Source organism: Strix uralensis, chromosome 26 (assembly GCF_047716275.1).
Source record: "Strix uralensis isolate ZFMK-TIS-50842 chromosome 26, bStrUra1, whole genome shotgun sequence".
NCBI lineage: Eukaryota > Metazoa > Chordata > Aves > Strigiformes > Strigidae > Strix > Strix uralensis.
The window spans coordinates 1,457,139-1,478,196 of record NC_133997.1 but is presented as its reverse complement, the minus strand read 5'-3'; the positions used below and the strand labels follow the sequence as shown (position 1 = coordinate 1,478,196).

Here is a 21,058-nt window from a genome sequence, read left to right as displayed (position 1 = left end):
GCGGGGAGCAGGGACCGCGCAGCTCCGCGCCGCTCCGCAGCCATGGCCCCGGGCTCGCCCGCCGCCCGCCGCCGCGCCGGGCCGCGCCTGCTGGGAGCGCTGCTGGGTAAGGGGGGGGCACCGGGGGGCGCCGGGGGGCACCGGGGACCCGCTCCTCCCCCGCCCCGGGCTGCGCCCCGGGGGACCCCGCGGGGGCACCTCCGGCTGCCCGGCGCGGGGTGGCACCGCGGGCAGCCCCCCGGCTTCCCGCCGCCCCCTCGCCTTCCCAAGGCGGGGTGACCCTTGCGAAGCCCCCCCCTCCTCCGTGGGCGCCCCGCACCGGCCCCCGCTGCGCCGCTCGGATGAGTTTCCCGGCCCCGGGCGCCGAGGATAAGTGACTTGGCCAAGGTGACTTCGCAGCCGAGTCGGAGGGCGCTGACGTCCCGGCTGCGGCCGCTGACACCGCCAGAGCTTTCTCCTGCCGGCGCTGCGGCTGCGCCCCGCTTTGCCCGGCTCCGCTGCGCTGCTCGGGGACGGGGCCGCTGCCTGCCCGCTGCCGGGACCGGGGAGCCGCGGCCGGGAGGCGACGCGCTGCTTCAGCCGCCAGCACGCCCGCCGACAGGTCATTCTCTTTTACAGTTCATCTTCTCAACCAACCATCCGCATGCGCTTCCCCCGGCGCGGGGCCGAGCCCGTGCTGCGGGGCCGCTGCTTGGAGCATGACGCCCAGGCCGGTGTCCGGGGGTGCCCGAGATCCCCCCCCCCGCCAGCTGCGGGGGCCGAGCCCTCCCGTTGCAGCCCTGGGGGTTGGTTCTGAGGCACCCGCACCGGCCCCCGCGCACCCCGCACCGGCCCCCGCGCACCCGCATCGCTCCCGCGCACCGCCCGCACTCCTGCTCGCGGGGATCGTCCTTGCGTCGACGGGCACGGGGAGCCTGGAGCCAGGGGCTGCTTTTGCAGCGCAGCTCCCTTGCGAGGCGTTTTGGAGGGCAGAGCTCTTAAGTTTGTTTTAAGTGAGCTGGAGACACGAAAAGACACGTAAGTACCCGACTCCCTGCAGGATCTGGGGGCTGGCACCCAGCTGGCTGCAGTGGGAGCTGCCCTCAGCGGGGGGCTGGCAGTGGGGCAGTAGGAGAGACTTGGAGATGCTGGAGACCAGGGTGCTTGGGGGTCTGGGGTCCAGGAGGTGGGCACCGCACCCCCCGGCCGCTCGGGTGGGCTGGGAGCCTGGGGGGGGTGGATGGGAAGGGGAGAGGGGTCCGGGCAGGTCTCTGGGGCTGTGCCTGTCAGGGATGCGCTCCAGGGAGTGGCAGCAGCAGCCTCCTGCCTGTGCCAGGGAGGCACAGCACAGCTGCGCCGTCGGTGCCCGCAGGGAGGGCACATGTCCTGCCCCGGAGCACGTCCCTCCTGGGCTGGGGCTGGCCCGGGAGCTGCTCCCTCCTGACCCCGGGGAGAGGAGCCAGGCCGGCTCGGCAGGCCCGGCTTGCTGGCCGTGCCAGGAGGTCACTGACCTCGATGGGCAGTGAAAGTCTTGGTAGAGCAGCTTTCTCACAGATGGCAGAGGTGTCCCGGGGCTTTTCAGGTGAATCCTGTGTGCCCTTTCTGTTCGGACAGTGCTTCCCAGACCAGGTTCCTGACAGACTGCAGAAAAAGTGGGGGGTGCCAGCAGCCCATGGGGGGAAGGTCTTGCTCTGGGCCCTGGCCTGGGTTGGGGGGCTGTTGCTGCTGGGGCTGGCGCCCGGCCTGCACACCCAGCGCTACGGCACGCGGCTCGGTGGCTCTGGGACCCCTCGTCTGGGGGCTTGTCCCAAGAACTTGCCCTCTGTGAGAGCAAAGAGCAGGCAGCCAGGGCTCTGGCAGCAGCAAGAGTGGCTGCTCTCCTTCCCTGGGGGAAGGTTTGTGCCTGCAGGCATGGGAGGGGGCCTGGAGCCCCCCCCTCCCCGAGCCACTTGCCCTGTGCACTGAAGCTTGGTGCGAAGCGTGGCAGCTTTGGGCACATGGACAAGTAACGGTGGCAGCTGGTGTGGCAGGTCCAGTCAGGAATCTCCCAGCCTCCCAACGTGTTTTCCTCTGCACTTTATTTAGTGGTAGCATACCAAGTCTGTCTTCCTGAGATCACAGCATGACAGGAACAAGATCAGCCTCCGTTTACCCCACACATTCAATTGAGATTACGTTCATGACATTGTAACAGTGGCAGACAGGATTAAAGGTGTTAAAAGCTGCAAGGAGTTGTCTTTCCTGTAAGTAACTGTCCGCCTGCAGCACCCTGCCTGCTCAGGCATACCTGCAGAGCCAGGCATGCCTCTGCCAAATCTTACTCCAGGCAGCGGCACGATCCCCCGGGGCACTTCGGGCTGTGAAGTCCCCTCCGTAGCATCCCCAGGGCTGGCCTTTGAGCCCAACTACTGCGGGAGACCTCCGTCTGGTGGGAGCCACTCCCCAGTGTTACCTAAAGCCTCTCAAGCAAAATGAAAAGTGCTTCTTTGTAAAGTGGAGGAACTCCTTCCCTGCAGTGCTTGCAATGCAGCACTGCAGCAGGGCCCGAAGCCCAGGATGCAGGGCTCTCGGGCTTGGCTTGGGCTGCGACGTGCCTGGGGAGCTGTTAGCACCGGCATGTGTGGGAGAATAAATCAGCAGCTGAAGCGGCTGCAGAGAAACGCGAATCTGAAGCTGACGGCAGCGTATCCGAGTTAAGGTGCCAGTGGAGCTGGGGACTGGCTTGTAGCTGTGGGAAGAGCTGTGTACCCCGTGTTTCGGTTGTCCCCATGCCCAGGGAAAGCTTTGAGGGGATGGCTGGCTCCCTTGGGTGGCTGAGGGCTGGGAAAGGGGAGCGCAGCGCCTTGCTGGGTTGTATCACATCTTGGCCACACCACATCATACAAGCGGGACGGGGCCCCGGTGGGATGGGGATGGGGAGGGGGGCTGCTCCCCTGGAGCAGAGCATCCCTGTGCCCCCTGGAAGGGCTTGCGTGGACGCTGCTGGCCCAGCCCGGCGCGCAGGGCTGCGGTGCCAGTCCCCTGCGTGGGACCCCGGCAGCTCTCAGGCTCTTGCAGCTGGGCTTGTACCTGCTCCTCGACGCGTTTCTCCCTGCTAATGGGGAGGAGAGGAGCGGGAGAGCTGCGTGCTGCAGTTTGAAGGTCATCTGTCAGCTACAGCGGGAGCCGACGCTCCCTGCAAGGCGGGCGTGAGGGGGTGCCGTGCCGGAGAGCCCGCGCCTGGCGTGGGGGCCGGGCGGCGTGGCAGGCGGCCAGGGCAGCGATGCTCATTAGTGCTCCAGCACCCTGCTTGAAGAACAGAGCGCTCTGCTTTGCTTTGGGCTTTTTTTTCCCCCTTTAAAGTTTAGCTGAAGGCCTTGTGGCTAACGTGCAAATCAGGGCTTTCATTCGCCTGCTTTATCCGTGGTGATATTACAGTTCCCTTTGAATCCGCGCTGTGTCTGGGTGCCAGCCAGCCCCTGCCGTTCCTCCAGGAGCAGGTCCCCTGTCCCTGCTGAGCTCCCCGGGGCCGAGGACAGGCGCGTTTGCTCCTGCCATGACAGCCTGCTGGGACGAGGGGTGACAAACACGTCCCTGGGCTCTGGGAGAGGGGGAGTGCTGGGCTCGTGCCCCTGTGCTGAGGCTGCGAGGAGGAGGAGGAGGAGGAGGATGCCGTGGGTCCCTGGTGGAGCTGGGAGCAGGACCTAGAGGGGGTGATGGCCAAGCCCCCCACATGCTCCCTGGGAGGGGATCCCCACTGCAGCCAATGCTGCAGCTGGAGGCCAGGCTGCGTGGGGGAGAAGGAAGGGGTCCCTCCTGCGGTGGGGGAGAGGGGGTCCCTCCCGTGCACCCTTCTCCTCCCTGTCCCCTCTGCCCTGAGGGTGCAGGTCGGCAGCAGAGCCCTGCAGCACGTGGGGCTGTGTACCCGTGCTGTGTCCTCACTCTCTTCTCCCCTCTCCCTGCCAGGTTTGCACGTCTTGGCCATCGCCTTCGCCCTGGAGGTGTCGGTGGGGAAGACCAACACTGTGATGGCTCTGAATAACTCCAATGTCCTGCTGCCCTGCATCTTCACCACCTGCATAGGCTTTCAGGACCTGGACTTCACATGGTATTTCAACTTGACAGAGATGGTGGGTTGCTCTCTGGTCTTTGCCTGTTTTCCTGGTAGGTCCTTTTGTACTTTCCCAGCACTGCAGGTCTCACAGAGTTCCCTTTGTCCTCTTGCAGGATGGCCACCCCTCCAAGTGTCTCCCACTCAGGGGGACGGGGCTGTGCAAACAGAGTCACTCAAATGCACATCTGTGCTTTTGGCACAAAGCTGTTCTGGATTTTCTGCTGCCCACAGGCCCATTTCTTTTCAGAAATTGGTCATAGACTGGCTGTTCGGCAAGTCTACACTTTGGGCAAAATATGGTTAATTTTCTCCTCCTGTGCTTGCTCTGAAATACTAAAGGTTCTGTACAGATTTGCTTCCTGCTGGGAAGGAGGGCTGGGTTAGAGCAGGTCTGTCCTCGCAGGCTGGCCAGCCCTAGAGCAAAGAGACTCTGCCCCGGGGTCCTCCCGTGTGGTCTGTAACATCGCTGCAGGGCAGCTCAGACTGATTGTTGCTTCCTGGGGGCTGTGTGTCAGGTCCCCTCCACGGCCACCCCGGCTTTGATGGGGCGTGCCGGGACGCTTGGCCCGGCGTGTCTGTGCGTGCGGCGCTGGGGCCGGGCACCGGCGGGAGAACCTGAGCCTTTCCCTCAGCGGGGGCTGGCGGGAGCCCGGCTGACCCCACGTCCCTGCCTCTGCAGATTTACCATGGCAAGATAAAGAGCAAAGCCTCGGAGCCCATCCTCGTGGAACGCAACCCCCGGGTTGAGTTCGTCGGCTCGACGACCGGGAAGGACAACAACATCTCCATCGTCCTGAAGAACGTGGAGTTCAGCGATGCTGGGAGGTACACCTGCCACGTCAAGAACCCCAAGGAGAAGAAGGCGCAGCACAACGCCACCATCATCCTCACGGTGGTCCAGCAGAGTAAGTGCCGGCTGGGGCAGCGGGGACGCAGACCCCCCTGACCCCACCTTGGCTCACGGCTGTGCCGGTGCCCGGAGTGTCCTGGCCTCTGGGAGGTAGTTGGCATCCCCTAAGGGTGAGGCTTGGCCTCGTGCCCCTCTGCAGTGGGATGCTGGAGGGGTCGCTGCTTTTCAGGGGGCGTCTGTGCATCTGGGTGCTCCCTGCTTCCCTCCCGGGGCCCCTCAGCACCTTCTCTCCTGCAGTGGTGGAGGCAGACAACACTGTGACGCTCATCATCGTGGGCATCGTGGGGGGGCTCATCGGCCTCCTCATCCTCTTCATGCTCGTCAAGAGGGTTGTCCTGTTCATCATCAAGAAGACCCAGGATGGGAAGTGAGTGCAGGGGCCGGTCCCAGCACCCTTCGGCGGGTGCTGCCCGGGGCCGGGGTCGTGGCGAGAGGGGCCGGGGGGGGCCGGGGGCTGTCAGCTGGCTGTGTGCTCTCCCCCAGGAAGGAGTGTCTGGTGAGCTCCTCGGGGAACGACAACACCGAGAACGGCTTGGCTGGCTCCAAGGCGGAACAAAAAGCACCACCAAAGGCATGAAGCAGCGGCGCCCCGAGCCCCGGCCCGCCCAGCAGCGGGGAGGCTGGGCAGGGGGACAAGCCTTTCCCTTTTGTTTTCTTGCCAAACTGCCAACGCTTGAGACATGTTTCTATTACACACGTGCCTGCAACCTGCACTGCTTCTCGGAAAAGACTTCGGCTGCCGTGGGGACTGGGAGCTGCTTGCGGACTCGGACTGGGACGCCGCCGGGACAGAGCGAGCCGCCCGCTCCGCTCCGAGCGAAGGCAAGAGGGTGCCAGGCGGGCAGGGAAGGGGCCGGGTGCTGGGGAGCACCCTGCCCTGCAGCCGAGGGTGCTGTGCCACTGGCGCTGCGCTCCCGGGGGTACCGGCGTGCCTGGGGGGGTGCGGGCTGCGAGGTCTTGGGGCGTCTTGTCTGCGTCCGGGGGTGCTGAGCTGGGGCGGGCAGCCGCTGCCTGCCCCATGCGGAAGATTTCTGGAGCAGAGCGAGGATGCACGAAACTCGCCGTAGAGACAGAGGCTCCTGCCTTGGCTGCGTTTCTCGTGGGTCCGGCACGGGAGGAAGGGAGGCGTGGGGCTGTTGTGACGGGGCTTGGTTTCAGCTCTCCTGTTACACACACTTGAGAACCAAATCAGTGGAAGGCCCCTTGCTGTCAGGGCTGTCATCTCCTCCCAGTGAGCGGCCGCGCTCCGGCGGGGCAGGTTGGCCCGAGGTGCCCCGGTCCCTCCCATGGCGGGGCTGGGGGCACTGGCAGCCAGGGCTGGCCGTGTCCCGGGGTCGCTGCCGGCCCACGCCAGGAGCACGCTGGGGTGAAGCTTCATGCTCACTTTGTCCCTGCGCAGGGCCGTGCCCCGGGGGCAGTGGGGGGCTTCCCCCCCAGGCAGCCTTCTCGGGAGGTGCTCCTAGGTTTGTGCTGCTCCTGCTCCTCCTCCCCTCCCTTTAAAGCTCAGCACTCAGAGCAGCGATGCTTTCGATGCTGACTCGCCAAGGCTTAACTCGTTACGCGGATGTTTTTTATATTAGACTCCAGTGGGAAAACGGCTGGTTGTGTTTCCCTTTCTCCTGAGGAAGACTGTGGCACTCCATCCGCAATGCAGGGAGGGAGCACGGTCGAGCCCTGGTGAGGGGAGCCGGGCTGGGGCTGTGCCGGCCCGCTCCCGGGCCTGCCACCGGCCCACTGGGTGACCTTGGGCAAGTCACTCTGCCTCCCCGTGCCTCAGTTTCCCCATCTGTAAAATGGGGATAATAATACTGCTCTACCTCACAGGGGTGGTTGTGAGGCTTCCTTGGCTAACATTGGTAAAGTGCTTTGAGATCCTCGGGTGAGGGGTGCCACAGAAAGCCAGAGGGTCTTTGCGAAGGATACCTGCAGTGGGGATCTGGGCAACCCAGCCCCCCTCCCAAGGGCCGTAGCAGGACGTCAGACGTGAAGGGAATGAGCTGGTCCTACAACTGAAGTTGAGAACATCCTTTACAATGTGATTTGTTCCCTATTTCCCCTTTATTTGTGGGTGTCTGTCAGTGAACCTACAGGACAGGCAGCTCCCCCATCCCCACTCAAAATTGAGAATCAAAGCTGAGCCCTGATTTCCCCAGCTGCGGGGGCTTGTACCCCGCCAGAGGTGCCGGACTGGAAGGAAGGCGAGGATTTGGTGGGCAAGGCAAATGCGGAAAGGTTGGGTGCTCCCGCTGTGGAGACTGTTGCGGGAGAGGTAGGACCTCGCCTGCCCGCTTGCGGGGACGGTGGCACAGAGAGCACCCTGCAGCCTTCACCCAGGTGCACGGCTGGCTGGCTGCGCGCACGCTGGGTGCAGGGGCACCGCCAGAGCGGGGCCTCGCCTTTGGGACAGGAGTCGGGTCCAGGCACCCGGCCCCAGGCAGGTTTCCTTGGCTGCTGGTTAGACAGGCAAGTGGGAGTCAGGTCCCGGGGATCCCGGTCCCCTCTCTGAGGATCCAAGGGACCCTCAGGCAAATCACTTGACTTCTCTGTGCTTCCGTTTCCCCACCTGTAAAGTGGGGACCGTAAATCTGACCTACCTCACAGGAGGTGTGAGGCTCCCTGCATCGCTTTGCAAAGTGCTCAGAGATCCTGGGGCGAAAGGCACTCTGGAAATGCCAAGGATCGTTAACATGCCATTGTCACGCGTGAGCGTCAGGGCAGGAAGGCGTGAGACCTCCCAGTTGCCCCAGGAGACCCCCCCAGCCCATCCTTGGAGGAGACCTCCCACAGGAGAGGACAGTGAGGGGAGGAAGGGATTTTTTTTAAAGAACTATTTTTAGCTGTCCTAACCTGTTGGCCTTTTTTAGACGGTATCTGGACACCGTTCCACTTACCACAGGATATGCAATGCTGTACTATGCATGGATTACTCCTCTGGCTTGATGGACAAAGTCAACATAACCAGTTTCTGAAATGTAACTCTATACACATACGTGTGCGGGTGCTGCACGCAGCAGAGGGGAGCGGGCTGGTCGGGGAGCTTGTGCCAGCTCCTGCGGGGTCCCTGCTGTCACAGGGGCTCGGGGGGGTCCGCGGAGGCTTTCTGGGGCACGTGGGGGAGAAGGCCCTGCCGGGGGTGCGTGCTGCGACAGACACGTATGTGTATAAGCACATACAAATACACGTAGGAGATACCTGCAAATAAACACGGATGTGTACAACATGCTGTGTGATGACTTACAGCACCTTTTTGCACTGTAGAGGTTTAGTTAGCTTTGCCTTGAATGAAATAAAGTTTATGTTTACTAGAGAAACTCGCTCTCGTTTGGGTTGCTGTCAGTGTCTGCTTAGGCTGACCATGACCCCCCTGGGCCGCGTTGCACGGCAATGGCCCTGATTTCTACTGGGGCTGAAGCTACAGCGGTCCATGCAGAGCTTTCTTCCCTGTGTGAAGGAACAGCTTGTTCACAAGAGCCTGCAAATAAACCCTGGGAAGGGTGTGGGGACAGCGGCTCCGGCACAGCGCAGGGTCTTGCAAAAAATACCCCTGGAAGCAACAGGGACAAAGCCTTCAGAGGATGCGTGAAAAAACAAATACTTTTAATGGGGATACTCTATGGCACAAACAGGAGGGAGCAAACAGCAGCTCAGCCCCACAGGAGCCTTCCTGCCACAGCGGGGCCAGCACAGGGCAATAAATTAATCTTTCTCCGGAAGGGAGCTTGAGCCGGTCAGATTCCTTCCTGCTATCGGTGGCCGTCGCTCTGAGCTGCCCTTTGCCTCCTCAGCTGGCCTCTGGCACGCTAAGTCACAGCCTGGCAGCGAGGGTTTGGGAGGCACCTCTCACCTTCCGTGGCTTCAGATCCGTTTCCCAGCTGCTGCCAGAGCCGAGACAGCTGAGCACGTAGGGATGGGGAGGGGGGCTTGGGGAGAGAGGAGGGACCTGGCCCAGCAGGTCTCACAGCTCCGACTGGAAGGAGAGAGGGAGAGAAGAAATTGCAAGCTTTGATAGGGCAGCTGAAACTAGGAGGAAAAGAGCGTTGTGTCCTTAAGGAGCTGGCTTAGCTCCTGCACAGAGCCGGAGGGGGCTGGCTGCCCGCAGCCCCAGCCCCGCAGCCTGCCACGCTGCACCCCACCGGGGCCGTTCCCCTCTGTGCAGAACCACTGAGGGGACCCTGACCCTTCCCGACCGCCCCCCCCAAAACCTGCGTGACGCAGCAGCGGTGGCAGCGGTACGGCACTGACCCTCCGGACGGCGTAGATCCAGTTGAGGTAGGCACGGACGCTGGTGTAGACACCGGGTGTGCTGGGCGTCCCGCAGCCCTGGCCCCAGCTGACGATGCCCACCACCTGCCAGTGCCCCCCCGAGTACAGCAGGGGCCCGCCGCTGTCCCCCTGCGAAGGACAAAGTGTCTGAGCGGGCGCTGAGGAGCCCCCGGCACGGCGGGTGCCGGTGCCCACAGCTCCAGCCTGCAGCCGTTTCCCTCCAGGACAGCTTGTCCCTGGAAGGGGCTGTTTCACTGAGGGGTGCAGACCGACCCCCCCCGTTTCTGGAGCAGGCCCCCCCCACCTGGCAGGTGTCCACCCCGCCCTGGGGCAGGCCGGCACACAGCATCTTCTCGGTGACCTCCCCGTGGTAGGCGGCCAGGTTGCAGCTCTCCTTGTCTACGAGTTTCACCTCCGCCTGCTGCAGGCTCTCCGACAGTTTCCCTGCACAACGTGGGGCTGCTCAGAGGGGCCCCCCAGCAGCCACGAGCCCACCGGCCCATCTCCTCCGGCACGTGGTGCTGGGGGACTCTGCCCTCACCCCCAGGGCAGCCCCCGTCGCAGCTGGGCACGGTGCTGGCCCCACGCTGTCCCACTCACCGTGCTCCTGCGTGTAGCCCCAGCCCAGCACCCACAGGGATGTGCCCGGCACCAGCTCCTCGTCAAAATAGGGCAGGCAGATGGGCTTGCTGCTGTCTGGAAGGGAGAGGTGAGGCGCCGGGGGGGCTGGGCAGGCACGGGGGAAAGGTGCCCCTGCCTGGAGTGGCCAGGGCCACGCGCCGGCCGGGCACCCAGCTCCCCGCTGCGCTCTCGGCAAGGCACCGCTCATGCGTGGCCCTCTCTGCACCACTGCTCGGTGCCCATGGACCGTGGCCACCTGGGGCATTGCACTCCTAGCCCACTCCTCGGTGCCATCAGCAGACACTTGGGACTCTTGCTCCAAGGAGGTGCATGCCACGTCTCACCTGAGACACGCAGGGGAGACTGCAGCTTCACCAGGGCGATGTCATTGTCCTTGGGAGACGCGGGCGTCACCTCAGCCAGGAAGACCTTCTCCACAGCGAGGGTGGCGGTGCCTGAGAGGAGGTCGGAGCCGGCCATGACACGCCAGCTCTGAATGACGGGGTTGTTCCTGTGCACAGACATGTCTGTTACTGCTCCCCTCTTTCCCCTCCGTGACTCTGCGGCGGGGACGGGCGCCAAAGCCCTGCCTAGGCGCTGCCCTGCTCAGCATCAGTCAGCTGCATTGGCCCAAGGGGCACAAAGCCCCGCGCAGACCTGCTCATTATGGGGCAGTTAAGCAACACGTGGCGTAAAGCCAGAGGGTCTTGGCCTTGAGTAGCCAGCCCAGCCCTGGTACATCGGGGCCGGCTGAGCGGCGCACGGCAGCGGGGATGTCACCGACTCACTTGAAGCAGTGCGCTGCCGTCAGGACCCAGCCAGGGTCGATGATGCTGCCCCCGCAGATGTGCTCCCTCCTGTACTGCAAGCTGACCTGCCAGGGCCACGTCTCGATGGCGGCCGGGCTCCCGCCCAGCACACGCGGAGCCCTCGTGGTCTCCCCGCAGTCTTCTGCCAGTCAGCCGAGCGGCAACAAAGCGACATGTCAGCGGTGGGGAAGAGAAAGCGCCCGCTCTACCCTCCTCCATCCTCGGGGGTGAGCAGGGGTGGAGGCTCCATGGCCCAGGTGCCTCACCCCCCCCCCCCCGCCCGACGCTGCCTGGGGCACCCCTTCCTGCTTTTTGTTCCCCGTTTGCACCTCATCCCCAGGGTTGCCAAAATGGGCTCATCCCTTCCTTGCCTCCTCCAGCCCACCAGGCAGATTAGTTTAATCAGGGTAATTCATCAGCAAAAGTAAACCCACCCAGGCAGCTGGTTAAGCCTCTCTTAGGTGTTTGGTTTGTGGGAGGTTTATACTGGCTTAACAAGAAGGCTAGCAGTAATTAAATACAACTTTTTTGATGCAAGCAGTGCGGGACCCGGGGAGGACCAGGGCTTGGGCCAGAGCAGAGCTCCTGGGGCCGCAGCGTGGCACACGGGGCTGTCCAGGAACAAGGACCTGGAGCAGCACGAGGCCCTGTGTGCCCACAAGGTGCAAACAGCATCATGATACTTACTGGAACAGAAGAGCGAAACAACCCATCCAGAGAGGCATTTCCTGCAAGAGGGAGGAAAAGGGCTGGATTCGGCGGAGGAGAGGCTCCATCCCTGCGGCCACGCACGGCAGCTCCCGTGCAGGGTGAGGGGCACGGCAGCCACCCCTGCACAGCCCCAGCACTCACCTGCCCGGCTCAGGCATCTGGAAGCTGCCGTTGCTCAGCACGACCTCGCGGGGAGGCAGGGGCTGCCCTGCGCCCACCTCCACCGCCCGGAAAGTGGGGGTGCTGAAAGACACGGGGGGCACAGGTCGGCAAGCGCACCCTGGGGCGCGCAGTCCCAGGCACGCTACCAGCGGGGCACAGATGCTGGGAGAGGATCGGCACTGGTGCCTGAGCACCTCTGGGAGCCTGGAAACTTGATGGGTTTGGCTCAGACTAAGCCAAAGATGGTATAAACCAGTTCCAAAACTTCAGGGGCTGAAGCTTTACAAGTAGGTCCTAAATGTTGGCCCCTGGCCCCACCAAAGAGCTGGTGAGGTGGGGAGGAAGAGGGAGCTTAGGAAGGGACTGCGGACCCTGCGCCAGCGAGTAAGAGAAAGACCCCATAGGAAAAGGGGGTTCCTTGGGACAGGGACACAGGAGTGCCAAAAGAGGGGAGTGCCACAGCCCTGAAGGGCCAGGGGCAGGATGAGGGTGCTGGCCCCTGAGCCCAGGACCAGGGCCAGGAGCGTACTGAAGGAAGGGAGATTATTCCCTGCTGTGCAGAGAGGTGTGGGGCTCCCAGGGGACCTCAGGGCTGTCCTTGCGGATACCTCTGGGGCCTGTGTTCAAAGGCTCAGTCCCTGCTATTCTGGAACTGGAAAATACCATCTTGGGCCCAGCTTAGGCTCCTAGAGGAGCTCAAGCACCAGAACCCATCTTCTCCCTAGTATAGGCCTAACTTAAGTCAAAGTCTCCCTTAATCCTGGGCTGACAGCGAACATGCAGCGCCAGCAAGCTACTTCCCCAGATTTTGGCTTTAACCAGCTTTAGTTGAATGCAGCACCACAAACACGAGGCAGACACCGCTCGGTGACGTGGAGCTGCACTGCAGTTGCAAGGACCCAGCTCTGCCCACAGCTGTGCAGCACCCACCCCCAGCACCCACCCCCAGCCGGCTGCTGCTCTCCTGGGGCTTTGGAAGGGGAGCGTGGTGCCCTGCACCCCTCCCCGGGAGAGCTGCATCGGCAGCAAGAACCCGGCTGAGCTCCGCACATGCCCCACGAGGGGCTGCAGTGGTGGGGGGAGCCCCCACGGGGCGGGTGACTGTGGGTAGGTGGGGTGAGGTGAGGGGTAGGAGCAGGGCAGGGTGCCCGCGGGCTGGGGACAGAGCAGGGGACACTGGCATGGTGCTGTGCGGACGGGGGAAGCTGCCAGGGCTGCTAGTGCAGGGAGCAGCCGGCTCCTCGCGACGCACAAAGCGCTCTGCATGGTGGGGATCGACTGAACCCATTAGCGCCGAGCTCCGGGTGCTTTGTAAGTGCACAGAGCCCTGCTCCGACAGAGCTCTCATGGGAGAGCCCGGATAAAGCAGGCAAGAGGCTGTGGAGAAAGCAGCCACGTACCTCCTGTAGCCCATCTGCTCGCAGGCTGCTTTCGCCAGCACCAGGTTGAAGTGATCGTGGCAGATGCAGGACCAGGCTCCAGTGTCCCTGTTAAGCACCTGAAGGATGGATCTGTCTTTGGAAACGCGGGCTGGAGACAGACACAGAGTCAGCTTTAGCAGGGTGACTTTAGCAGGCGGGAGCTTGCTGCAGTAGCCCAGCCCCTCCAGGGCTCTAGCAGGGTGTCCTGGACTCACCCCCAGCTGGTGGCCCCTCGGGGACCCACTGGGGACAGTTGGCCTCGTCCTCGCCCTGCAGACAGTCCACTTGCCCGTCACACACCTGCTGCAGCGGCACCAGCTTCAGGGGCTGCTTGCAGAAGAAGTAGTGGTAGTCCAGGTAAACCTTGACTAGAGGGAAAGGGGGAGCTCAGCGCTGAGCTCGCGCTGCTGGCCAGGTCCTGGCTGAGCCCTGGGGCCAGAGCCACGTCTGCCGAGCCGTGACTCTGCCCAGCAGCGGCAGGAGGAGGGGGGAGAGGAGAGCAGGAGCCATACCCAGGAACCCGACCGTAACCAGGCAGGCGAGGCTGAGCACCGCTGCCAGGACGGGGATGCCGATCCGCTTGAAGGACTCCAGCGCCGTGGAGGCTTTGCGCCTTGTGCTGGGACCTGCAACGCAGAGGAGCGTGGCCCTGTGTCACCGGGCCCAGCCTGGCAGCACCCGCGCTCCCGGCTCCCGTCGGCATTACCTCTGCCATTCAGCCGCTCGGAGGCTAAATCCTGCAAACCAGAGGGGAAAAGCAGTTACCGAGCTGAAACTTCAGCCCAAAAGCAGTTGGCAGGTGGGAAGGATCTGTAGCAGTGTGGCTAGCTGGCGATTCCCACACCAGCCCAGAGGCTGCTCTCTCCCTCCTTGGCTTGCTCGAGGCCCACCGGGAGAATTAGTGGGGAAACTGCCCCAACCTACAGCTGTGGTGGCTTTAGAGCAGCTGGGGATGGAGGTGGCAGCGGGGGGGCGGCACGTCCTGATGCAATAGCGCTTGGCTCTGCTGTCACCTGGGATCATCGCTGTGTTGTTCCCATGGACACCACCTGTGCAGTTCCAGTAACTGGCTATTAACGTTACAGAGTTACGGCCTTGAATGCACCAGGGGCTTAAGGAGTCAGAGCCGTTAGGAAAGAGGCGCTTGCTGATGTGCCGAGAACCCCTGAGTCAAAATACACGCACTCTGCAGGGCTGAGCCACCCAGACATGGCACGACAGGGTTGGATTCTTCGGCTGGCCCGGCGTGGGGTCAGAAAACGAGTGGCTCAGCCCGAGTCCTCCCCAGCGGTGCTGGAGCTGCTGGAGAAACCAGCTCGGCCCATGGGAACAAGTGCTGCCAGGGCGGGGAGGGCGGGCTGTGCCGCTGCTAGGACACGCAGCAAACACAGCTCCGGTAGCCGTCAGCGCGGGAGCAAGTGATGAATAAGGCTCGATCCCACCTGATCGCTTCGATACTATTTTCCTGTACTATCTTCTCGTATGAGAGATGCCCAACTGCGGCAGGAAAGGTCCCGTGAGCTGCACCAGCCGCTGCTGAAGGAGCTGCCCCTGTCCTTGGTGGGCAGGTTGGTGCTGGGCGATCAGGGCCCCTCTGCGGGGGTTTCAGGTGGACACTCGACGATTCTGTTGCCCTGTTTTGCAGCTGTGGTTGTGCCACACTGTTGAGAGCTGCTTCCCGGCAGCTTGCGGTTTGAAAGTGTGCTCCTGCCCTGCTGAGGCTGCGGAAAGCAGCACACTTGCTTCTCCCTTGAATGCCCTTCCAGCCCTGAGCCAGCTCTTTGCTTTTGCTGTTGCTTCTGGACTCCACCGTGAGAGGTAAGACGAGCTTTGCAGGGCCCGCACCCAGCATGAACAGAGGTAAGGGAGATTAAAAACACTGCAATAAACCCCCAGATCCAGGAGCACCATTCCGGAGAATGCTTTGCTCATTTGGGTGCTGAGCTGCGGGAGCTTTTCCCTGGGCAGCAGAAGGCTGCTGACAATTGCATTCCTTGGCTCTCTGCAATCTGGGAGGTTGGGGCTTTGAAGAACAGGGGTGCGGGGAGAGCAGGGACGCGGTGAGGCTGCGAAGGGGCCGTGCTCCTGCCCGGGGCTGGCAGGAGGGAGTGGTGGAGCCCTCCCTCCCTGGGCGCTGTGTTTGGGCATGTGTAGCCATGCACAAAGACTCTACCAGCAGGATTTTACAGGCAAGTGCCAAGCGATTATTTGTGGGTTAACACACAAAGATAGCCTGGATTTAATGTGCTGCCAGCTCAGCGGTCGCTGCCCCTCGCCCAGCCAGGAAACGTTGCCTCCCCATCATGGCCCTGCTGCACGGCTTGGGCTGCCGGTTTCGGCTGCTCCCCAGCCCAGGAACACGAAGTGACCTCTGCAGGGCAGGACCAGATCCTGCCCGGTGCTGGCAGGGCCGTGGGCATGTGGCTGTGCCCCAGCATGCAGCTGTCTGGCTCTTTTGAGGAAATGCCAGAGGCCTTTCTCCAAGTCACTGGGCTCGTCTGGCACCGATGCCGAGCGTGGGCAAGTTGTGGCGAGCACCCGGCCCCTGGATGGGCCCTGCACAGCCCCTCGGGTCTTTGCGGCTCCCGTGAGGGGACTGCAGTGCTACCAGGGGATCCCAGCTGTGGATCAGCTCCCGGTGGTGCTGAGCCCGGCTCCTGGTGGCAGGGAGCTGTGGGAGCAGGGTGGGAAGGGGAGCGTGTCTGCTGGACCCCCCATCTCGGCTGCCCTTGCCAAGGTGCTTATCTGCAGCACCGGGTGCCTGCAGAAGCCCTGGGAGTTTTGTAACACCGGCTCGGCTTGCTCCTGGACGGCACCTACATCCTCCAGCACAGGCAGCCGAGGGCACGTAGGGCTGGTCCTTCCTCATGCTGACCTCTTGTGTCACCATGGGCCCGGGCCGGGCATGGCCCCGATAATGGGATCCTAACGGTTCCCTGCAGGAACGGTCCTGGAGCTCCTCCAGGCTCCAGGGCACGGCCGGGGCTCTGCGGCCGAGGGGCACCGCAGCTGCCCCCGCCTGCCCATGAGCTGCCTGTACTTGTGCCCATCATGTCTCTGGTGTTGGGCTCCTTTCTGACAACCCTGTGCAGGTCTGGTGCGGATGCAGGTGGGAGACATCGTGCTGCCTTCCCACACAGAGAAGGTACTGTCCATTGTTGATTTTTTTTTATTTTTTTTTTTTGCATTCTCTCTAGTCCATGAACCTCCTCTGTTTCAAACAGATTCACAGCTTGGAGCTGCCCCAGGGGCTGCCTCTCCATGTCCACCCATTTGCTCTCAAACCACCCTACAGGCAAGAGGTGCACTGGTTAAATTCAAAGCAAGGCAAGAGCGGTGCCAGCTCCTGCGTGGAGTGGAAGCACGTGATTTCCTGGAGAACTCGAGGCTACCATAACTAATTGAGCTCCCTTTCCGTATTCTCTGGAAGCACGTTGATGTCGCTATGGCCAGCCTGCACTCCAGCTCTGCAGATGCTGGCCCACAAGCCACGGGCTCCCAATGAAGTTCTGCACCCGCGCCATCCGAGCAGGCTTGGGCAGCCAGGGTGCCATCGGCCTCTTGCCGTCTGCCCTCGCGGTGTGTGGCTGAAAGGCTCTGGGGGGCACTGGGTCACTGCGCCAGCCGCTCCCGAGTGAGGGAGGTGGGATGTTCCTGTGCAAAGCCCAGCTTCAGAGGGCGCAGGGTGCTGGGGTCCGGGGCTGACTCCTTGGCTGCATGGGGTTTAACCCATGGGGATGTGTAGCTGCTGCTGCCTGCACCCCCGAGGGGATGATGTCCCAGTGAATCGCTGGTGGAGCGGTTTACGGTGCCCAGTAAGCCAGGCCGTACGTGGCTGCCCTGTTAGGGAAGTCTTTTCCTCCTAGGGAGGGACTGCATGCCAGCCTGGGGTTTGGTGGCCACGGCTTTACTTGCAAAAGGCGCTGCAGGAAGCCGAGCCAAGCGTGTCCCTTGTGCTGAGCAGAGGGACCAGCAGTCCCGCCGTGGGAGCTGCACTGGGCTCAGGGGCGCTAGGGTCTTGCCTAAGTTCTTCCTAAGAACCATCCCCTTCTCGGGGTGGGGGGATAAGACGCTCCAGAAGGACACATTCCCCTTGGCGAGCAGACTTGCAAGACACACAGCATTACTTGTCTGCTCCCCAGTCTGGGAGGGGGCCAAGCCACAGAGAAATGTGGGAGCAGGAGCTCGTGGGGGTGGCCAAGTGCTGTATCCAACAGCAATGGTGGGGTGTTGAGAGAGACGGGTAAAATCCTTCCCCGCTCGCGTGCTGCGGGGACTAGGGCTGGGGAGCAGAAGCAATTTTGAGCCCGGGCTGTCTCCTCAGCGGTAAATTGCTCCTGGCAGAGCCCAGCTGCGAGGGAGGGGGTAGAGCTGGGGGCAAAGCTCTCGGTAACTCACCATGTTCCTCCAGTTCTGACGTGGTCTTCTGCCCGCAGAAACCCAGCAAATCTCCTCCAGTCGGGACACGGGAGGCTGGGGGTGCCCCTCTGCCCAGGGAGCCAGGCCAGCGATGCTCCCACCCTGCTGCTCTGCCCGCCCTGTCCTCACACTGGGGCAGGACCGCCCAAGCACTCCTTAAAACCCGCAGCAGGAGTTGTGAAACAGGAATTAGGATTTGTATTGTAATAGAACACCGGTCTATCAGCAGCACCATCACCTGCAATAGTTTCCTGAGCATCTGCCACCGGAGGGTGACTCACCTGCGGAGCTGCTGTCACTAAATAGTTTATCAGAAGTGAACTGACTGACAGAGCAGGATTTTTCCTGCTCCTCTCCTGATGATAAGAGAAACCACAGCCGTCCCGCTCTTTGTCCATCTCTTCCGCGTTGCACCGAGTTGTTTTTAAACAGAGGTTTTAGTAGGTGGAGGAGGAAAGGAGAAGAGTTTATACATGAGGTTACCGGGCCACTCCACGCTCCCGTCTCTCAGGTCACTCGGTCTGTGTGTCCCAGCGCAGCCCCAGGTCGCGGCGGGCGGGTGCTCCTGGCAGCGCCCCAGTGAAATCAAAAGGAAGGTGAGCGGGTGCCCGTGGCGGTTACCTCTGGGGTTGCCATGCGGGCTGGGGGCCACGGGCAGCCCCGGCAGTGGCTCGTCAGGCACAGGCGGGCATAGCTGGTGTCCTGGGCAGGCTGACTGCAGTCGTTGCTCACTGGTGGGAGCGGGGTGCCCACCCCTGCCCAGCAGTTGTGACAGTGGGCACCCCGCCAGGCTGGGCAGGGCAGAGGTTTGAGCGTGGCCCCTCCAGGCTCCCTTACCTGCCCGCTGCGACAAACCTCCCTCTTTCTCTCTGGCTTTTGTCCCTGCTGTGGCACAGCCGTGCTGTGGCAATGCTGATGGCTGGTTCCTGCACCACTGGGGTGCTCCTGGGCTGTTTATGGAGATTTCCAGAGCTATCCCTGCAGATGCGCTGGGCTCGGTGCCGAGGCTGGGTCTGCAAGTGGGGGATGGCGGTGCAAGCCCAGGGCTGGCCGTGCCCTTCTCTCACAACCCCCCATCCCTTTGCAGAGCAGCTGCCCTGGGCTGTCTGAGCTCAGGGATGTTGCACAAGGTGGGGCTGGCAGGGGTGGGTGGGGAGAGGAGCTCTTACAGCCCCTGAGCCCTGTTTCGGGAAGGTGCTGGGCCTGTAGGCAGGAGCTGAGGCGGCTCATGGAGCTGTGCACGTCTCTGATGGGCTACGCGTCCAGGAATAATCGCTCTGGGACGAAGAGCAGCTTGCTTCAGTGCGCTGCTGGCAGCACTACTGGACAGGGCGGGCACATAGGTTTAGGCGTGTGGGAGCCACTTGGTCCAGCTGGGCCAAGGTCGGTGCAGGAAGGGTGCTGGGGTCAGGGAGTCTGCGGGCTGCAGTCGGCCTCGCTGGCAGCTGGCTGGGAAGCCCGGCCGTGTGCAGGCTCACGCTGGAAGTGGTGGGTGTGCAGGCTTTGCCGAGCAGCTAATTACCCTCTTCTCCTTTTGTAATCAAGCTTTCCCAACAGTCGGGGAGAGCTGCTGCTGCCAGGTGTGTGCACGGTGCCAGTGGGGAGGCTGCGGAGCATCCCGGACCGGCAGCTCCTGGGCCGGGGAGCCGTGCCGTCCCTGTGCCAGCTCGCCCCTGCCGCTCTGGGGAGAGCGGGCAGCGTGACCCGGTCGCCTGACCAGGGATCCTGGCATCTGCGCATGGCTCTGCAGGTAAGGGACACACTCCCCACGCTCGCCGGTGAGGATCCAGCCCCTGTGGGAGGTGTGGGACCTCGGCAGGGTGCAGTCTCGACTCCTGCCCACACGGTCCGTGCGATGCCCTGAGACCACGGGATGGAGGGTGGGCAGCGGCAGCTGGCAGGTCCAGCCACAGGCTTTGTGCAGGAGGATGCCCAGCGCTGCAGCGGGAGCTTTCTGCTTGCATACTGGTTGAAGGGGCTGTGCCCAGCAGCGGGGAGCTGGGCAGAGAGCTTGTGTCCTGGCATGCCTCGGTGGGTCCTGGCCAGGGCAGCGCCAGCAAACAGCTGTGTGGGCACCAGATGCAGCATCAGATGCAGCACGGTGGAGCAGCTGTCCTGTCCAGTCGGGGCACGCCTGTCTCTTGTCAGGGAACAAACTGGGACTTAAAAGCAAAAGCAGCTCAAGAGACGGGTGCTGACAGGCCAGCAAGGATCGGGCAGAGGCTCTGGAACAAGCTCAGTCCCACATGTCCAGCACCATCTGCACAGCTGCAGCCCTGTGCTGTGCCACAGAGACCCCCCCGAGTGTGAGCAGCCTTCCCAGAGCACCCCAGTGCCAGCCCCAGGCACCCCACAGCCGGGCAGGAGCACGGCGGGGAGCGGCTCTTCCTCCTCTGAGGTTAAGCGAAGGCTTTGAGGAACCAGCTGAATTTTGCAGATGTTATGTCACAGCTCCACTTGCCTTCGGGGCTTTGCTTCCTGGAGTGCAGCTGCATTTCCAGCCTGTCACCCTTCCCTGGCCTCTTGCACGCCGAGTCGCCCTGGCATGACACAGGCAGCCCGGCTCTGTCTAGGGTCAGGCAGGGCTCAGGCAGGGCTCAGGCAGGGCTAGCCCGGGGCTCAGCGTGGCTGCCAGCCTCCCAGAGCCACATGGACACGCACCCTGTCCCTCTCCGCTGTCCGGCGAGGAGCCAACCTGGCCTCTCCGAGTTGAGTGCTGCCAGGGCCAGAGGGTCTGCAGTGCCCATCACCCCCTCTGCGTCCCACCAGCATCTCCACATGTCCCAGGCGTCACCCCCGGATCTCGGTGCCGAAACGCTCGCTCCTGGGGAGGCTGCACGGTGTCTTGGCTCCTGCCTGGGCCGCCTGCGCTGCGGCACGCAGGGTCGGAGGCTGCACCTGGCAAAGCCTGAACAGAGAGGAGGTTCCCGGGGGAGAGGGATTGTTTCCCCTGGCTGCTCGCTTTCCAAATGTTAATGGTGATCCCTCTGCTACCTTCCACCTGCAGCCACGGGAGATGGTTTCTGCCACTTTCCGCAAGCAGGCGGTGATTGCCGCCTAACCCCTCGGCTCGGGGCTTTGAGAAGGTGATGGAATACAGCCGTCTTGCACTGGGAGGTGTCTGTGGTTGGGGGCAGCGGGTGGGGGACACCCTGTCACCCTGTGGTCCCGCCCTCCCTGTGGGTGCCCTCGCCCTGCACAGGGCTGTGTCCCCAGGCGCCCACGCCCGGGCTCTGTGTGGGACCCTGCCCCTCTCCCGGCTGCTGCTCTTTGCCAGGAGGTGTCAGTCAGAGGATACAGCCACTCGGGCACCCTGCCAGGGCCAGACACCCCTATGTCCAGGTGTCCCTGCCCCTTGGGCTCACAGTGTTTCCAGTTCAACCTGTGCCAGGGTCCATGTCCCTGGGGGCAGCGGGCGGGCAGAGCTCCCCCACAGCAGCCACCCTGTGCGGGTGGGGAGGCTGGGCTGGGGCACGGGCGATGCGCCGTCCCTCGCCCGAGGAGCGATGTCTGCTGGAGCTCCTCTGCTTTCTCCCCGGGGAACCAGTCGAACCGGCGGGCGCGGAGCGGTGCCCAGCCTGGCTGCGGCGCGGGTGGTGAGGTGTTGTGTCACCGGGAGAGGAGGGGACGGGCAGGACGTGCCAGGCTCCAGCGCGCACAGGCTCTGCTC

The 21,058-nt window shown here is 63.1% G+C and overlaps 2 protein-coding genes across 3 annotated transcripts; one reads left to right on the top strand and one right to left on the bottom strand.

The window, feature by feature from the left end:
• SCN4B (sodium voltage-gated channel beta subunit 4) lies at positions 1–8,293 on the top strand. 2 transcript variants are annotated; one of them, XM_074894923.1, is made up of 5 exons: positions 1–106; positions 3,925–4,088; positions 4,752–4,977; positions 5,220–5,349; positions 5,466–8,293. In XM_074894923.1, the coding sequence occupies exons 1-5, from the start codon at positions 43–45 to the stop codon at positions 5,557–5,559; spliced, it is 678 nt and encodes a 225-aa protein (XP_074751024.1). In that variant the 5' UTR covers positions 1–42; the 3' UTR covers positions 5,560–8,293. The 2 variants fall into 2 exon arrangements, with proteins under 2 accessions (XP_074751024.1, XP_074751025.1); XM_074894924.1 differs by lacking the exon at positions 1–106 and adding an exon at positions 567–601.
• Positions 8,294–8,937: 644 nt separating this feature from the next.
• Positions 8,938–17,623, bottom strand: TMPRSS4 (transmembrane serine protease 4). The gene is given in 15 exon segments (XM_074850995.1): positions 8,938–8,949; positions 9,225–9,374; positions 9,550–9,689; positions 9,846–9,941; positions 10,211–10,377; positions 10,655–10,814; positions 11,363–11,403; positions 11,528–11,629; positions 12,949–13,078; positions 13,185–13,337; positions 13,482–13,595; positions 13,676–13,706; positions 17,368–17,393; positions 17,396–17,419; positions 17,422–17,623. Coding segments are annotated over 15 exon segments (1,548 nt in total).
• Positions 17,624–21,058: the final 3,435 nt, after the last annotated feature.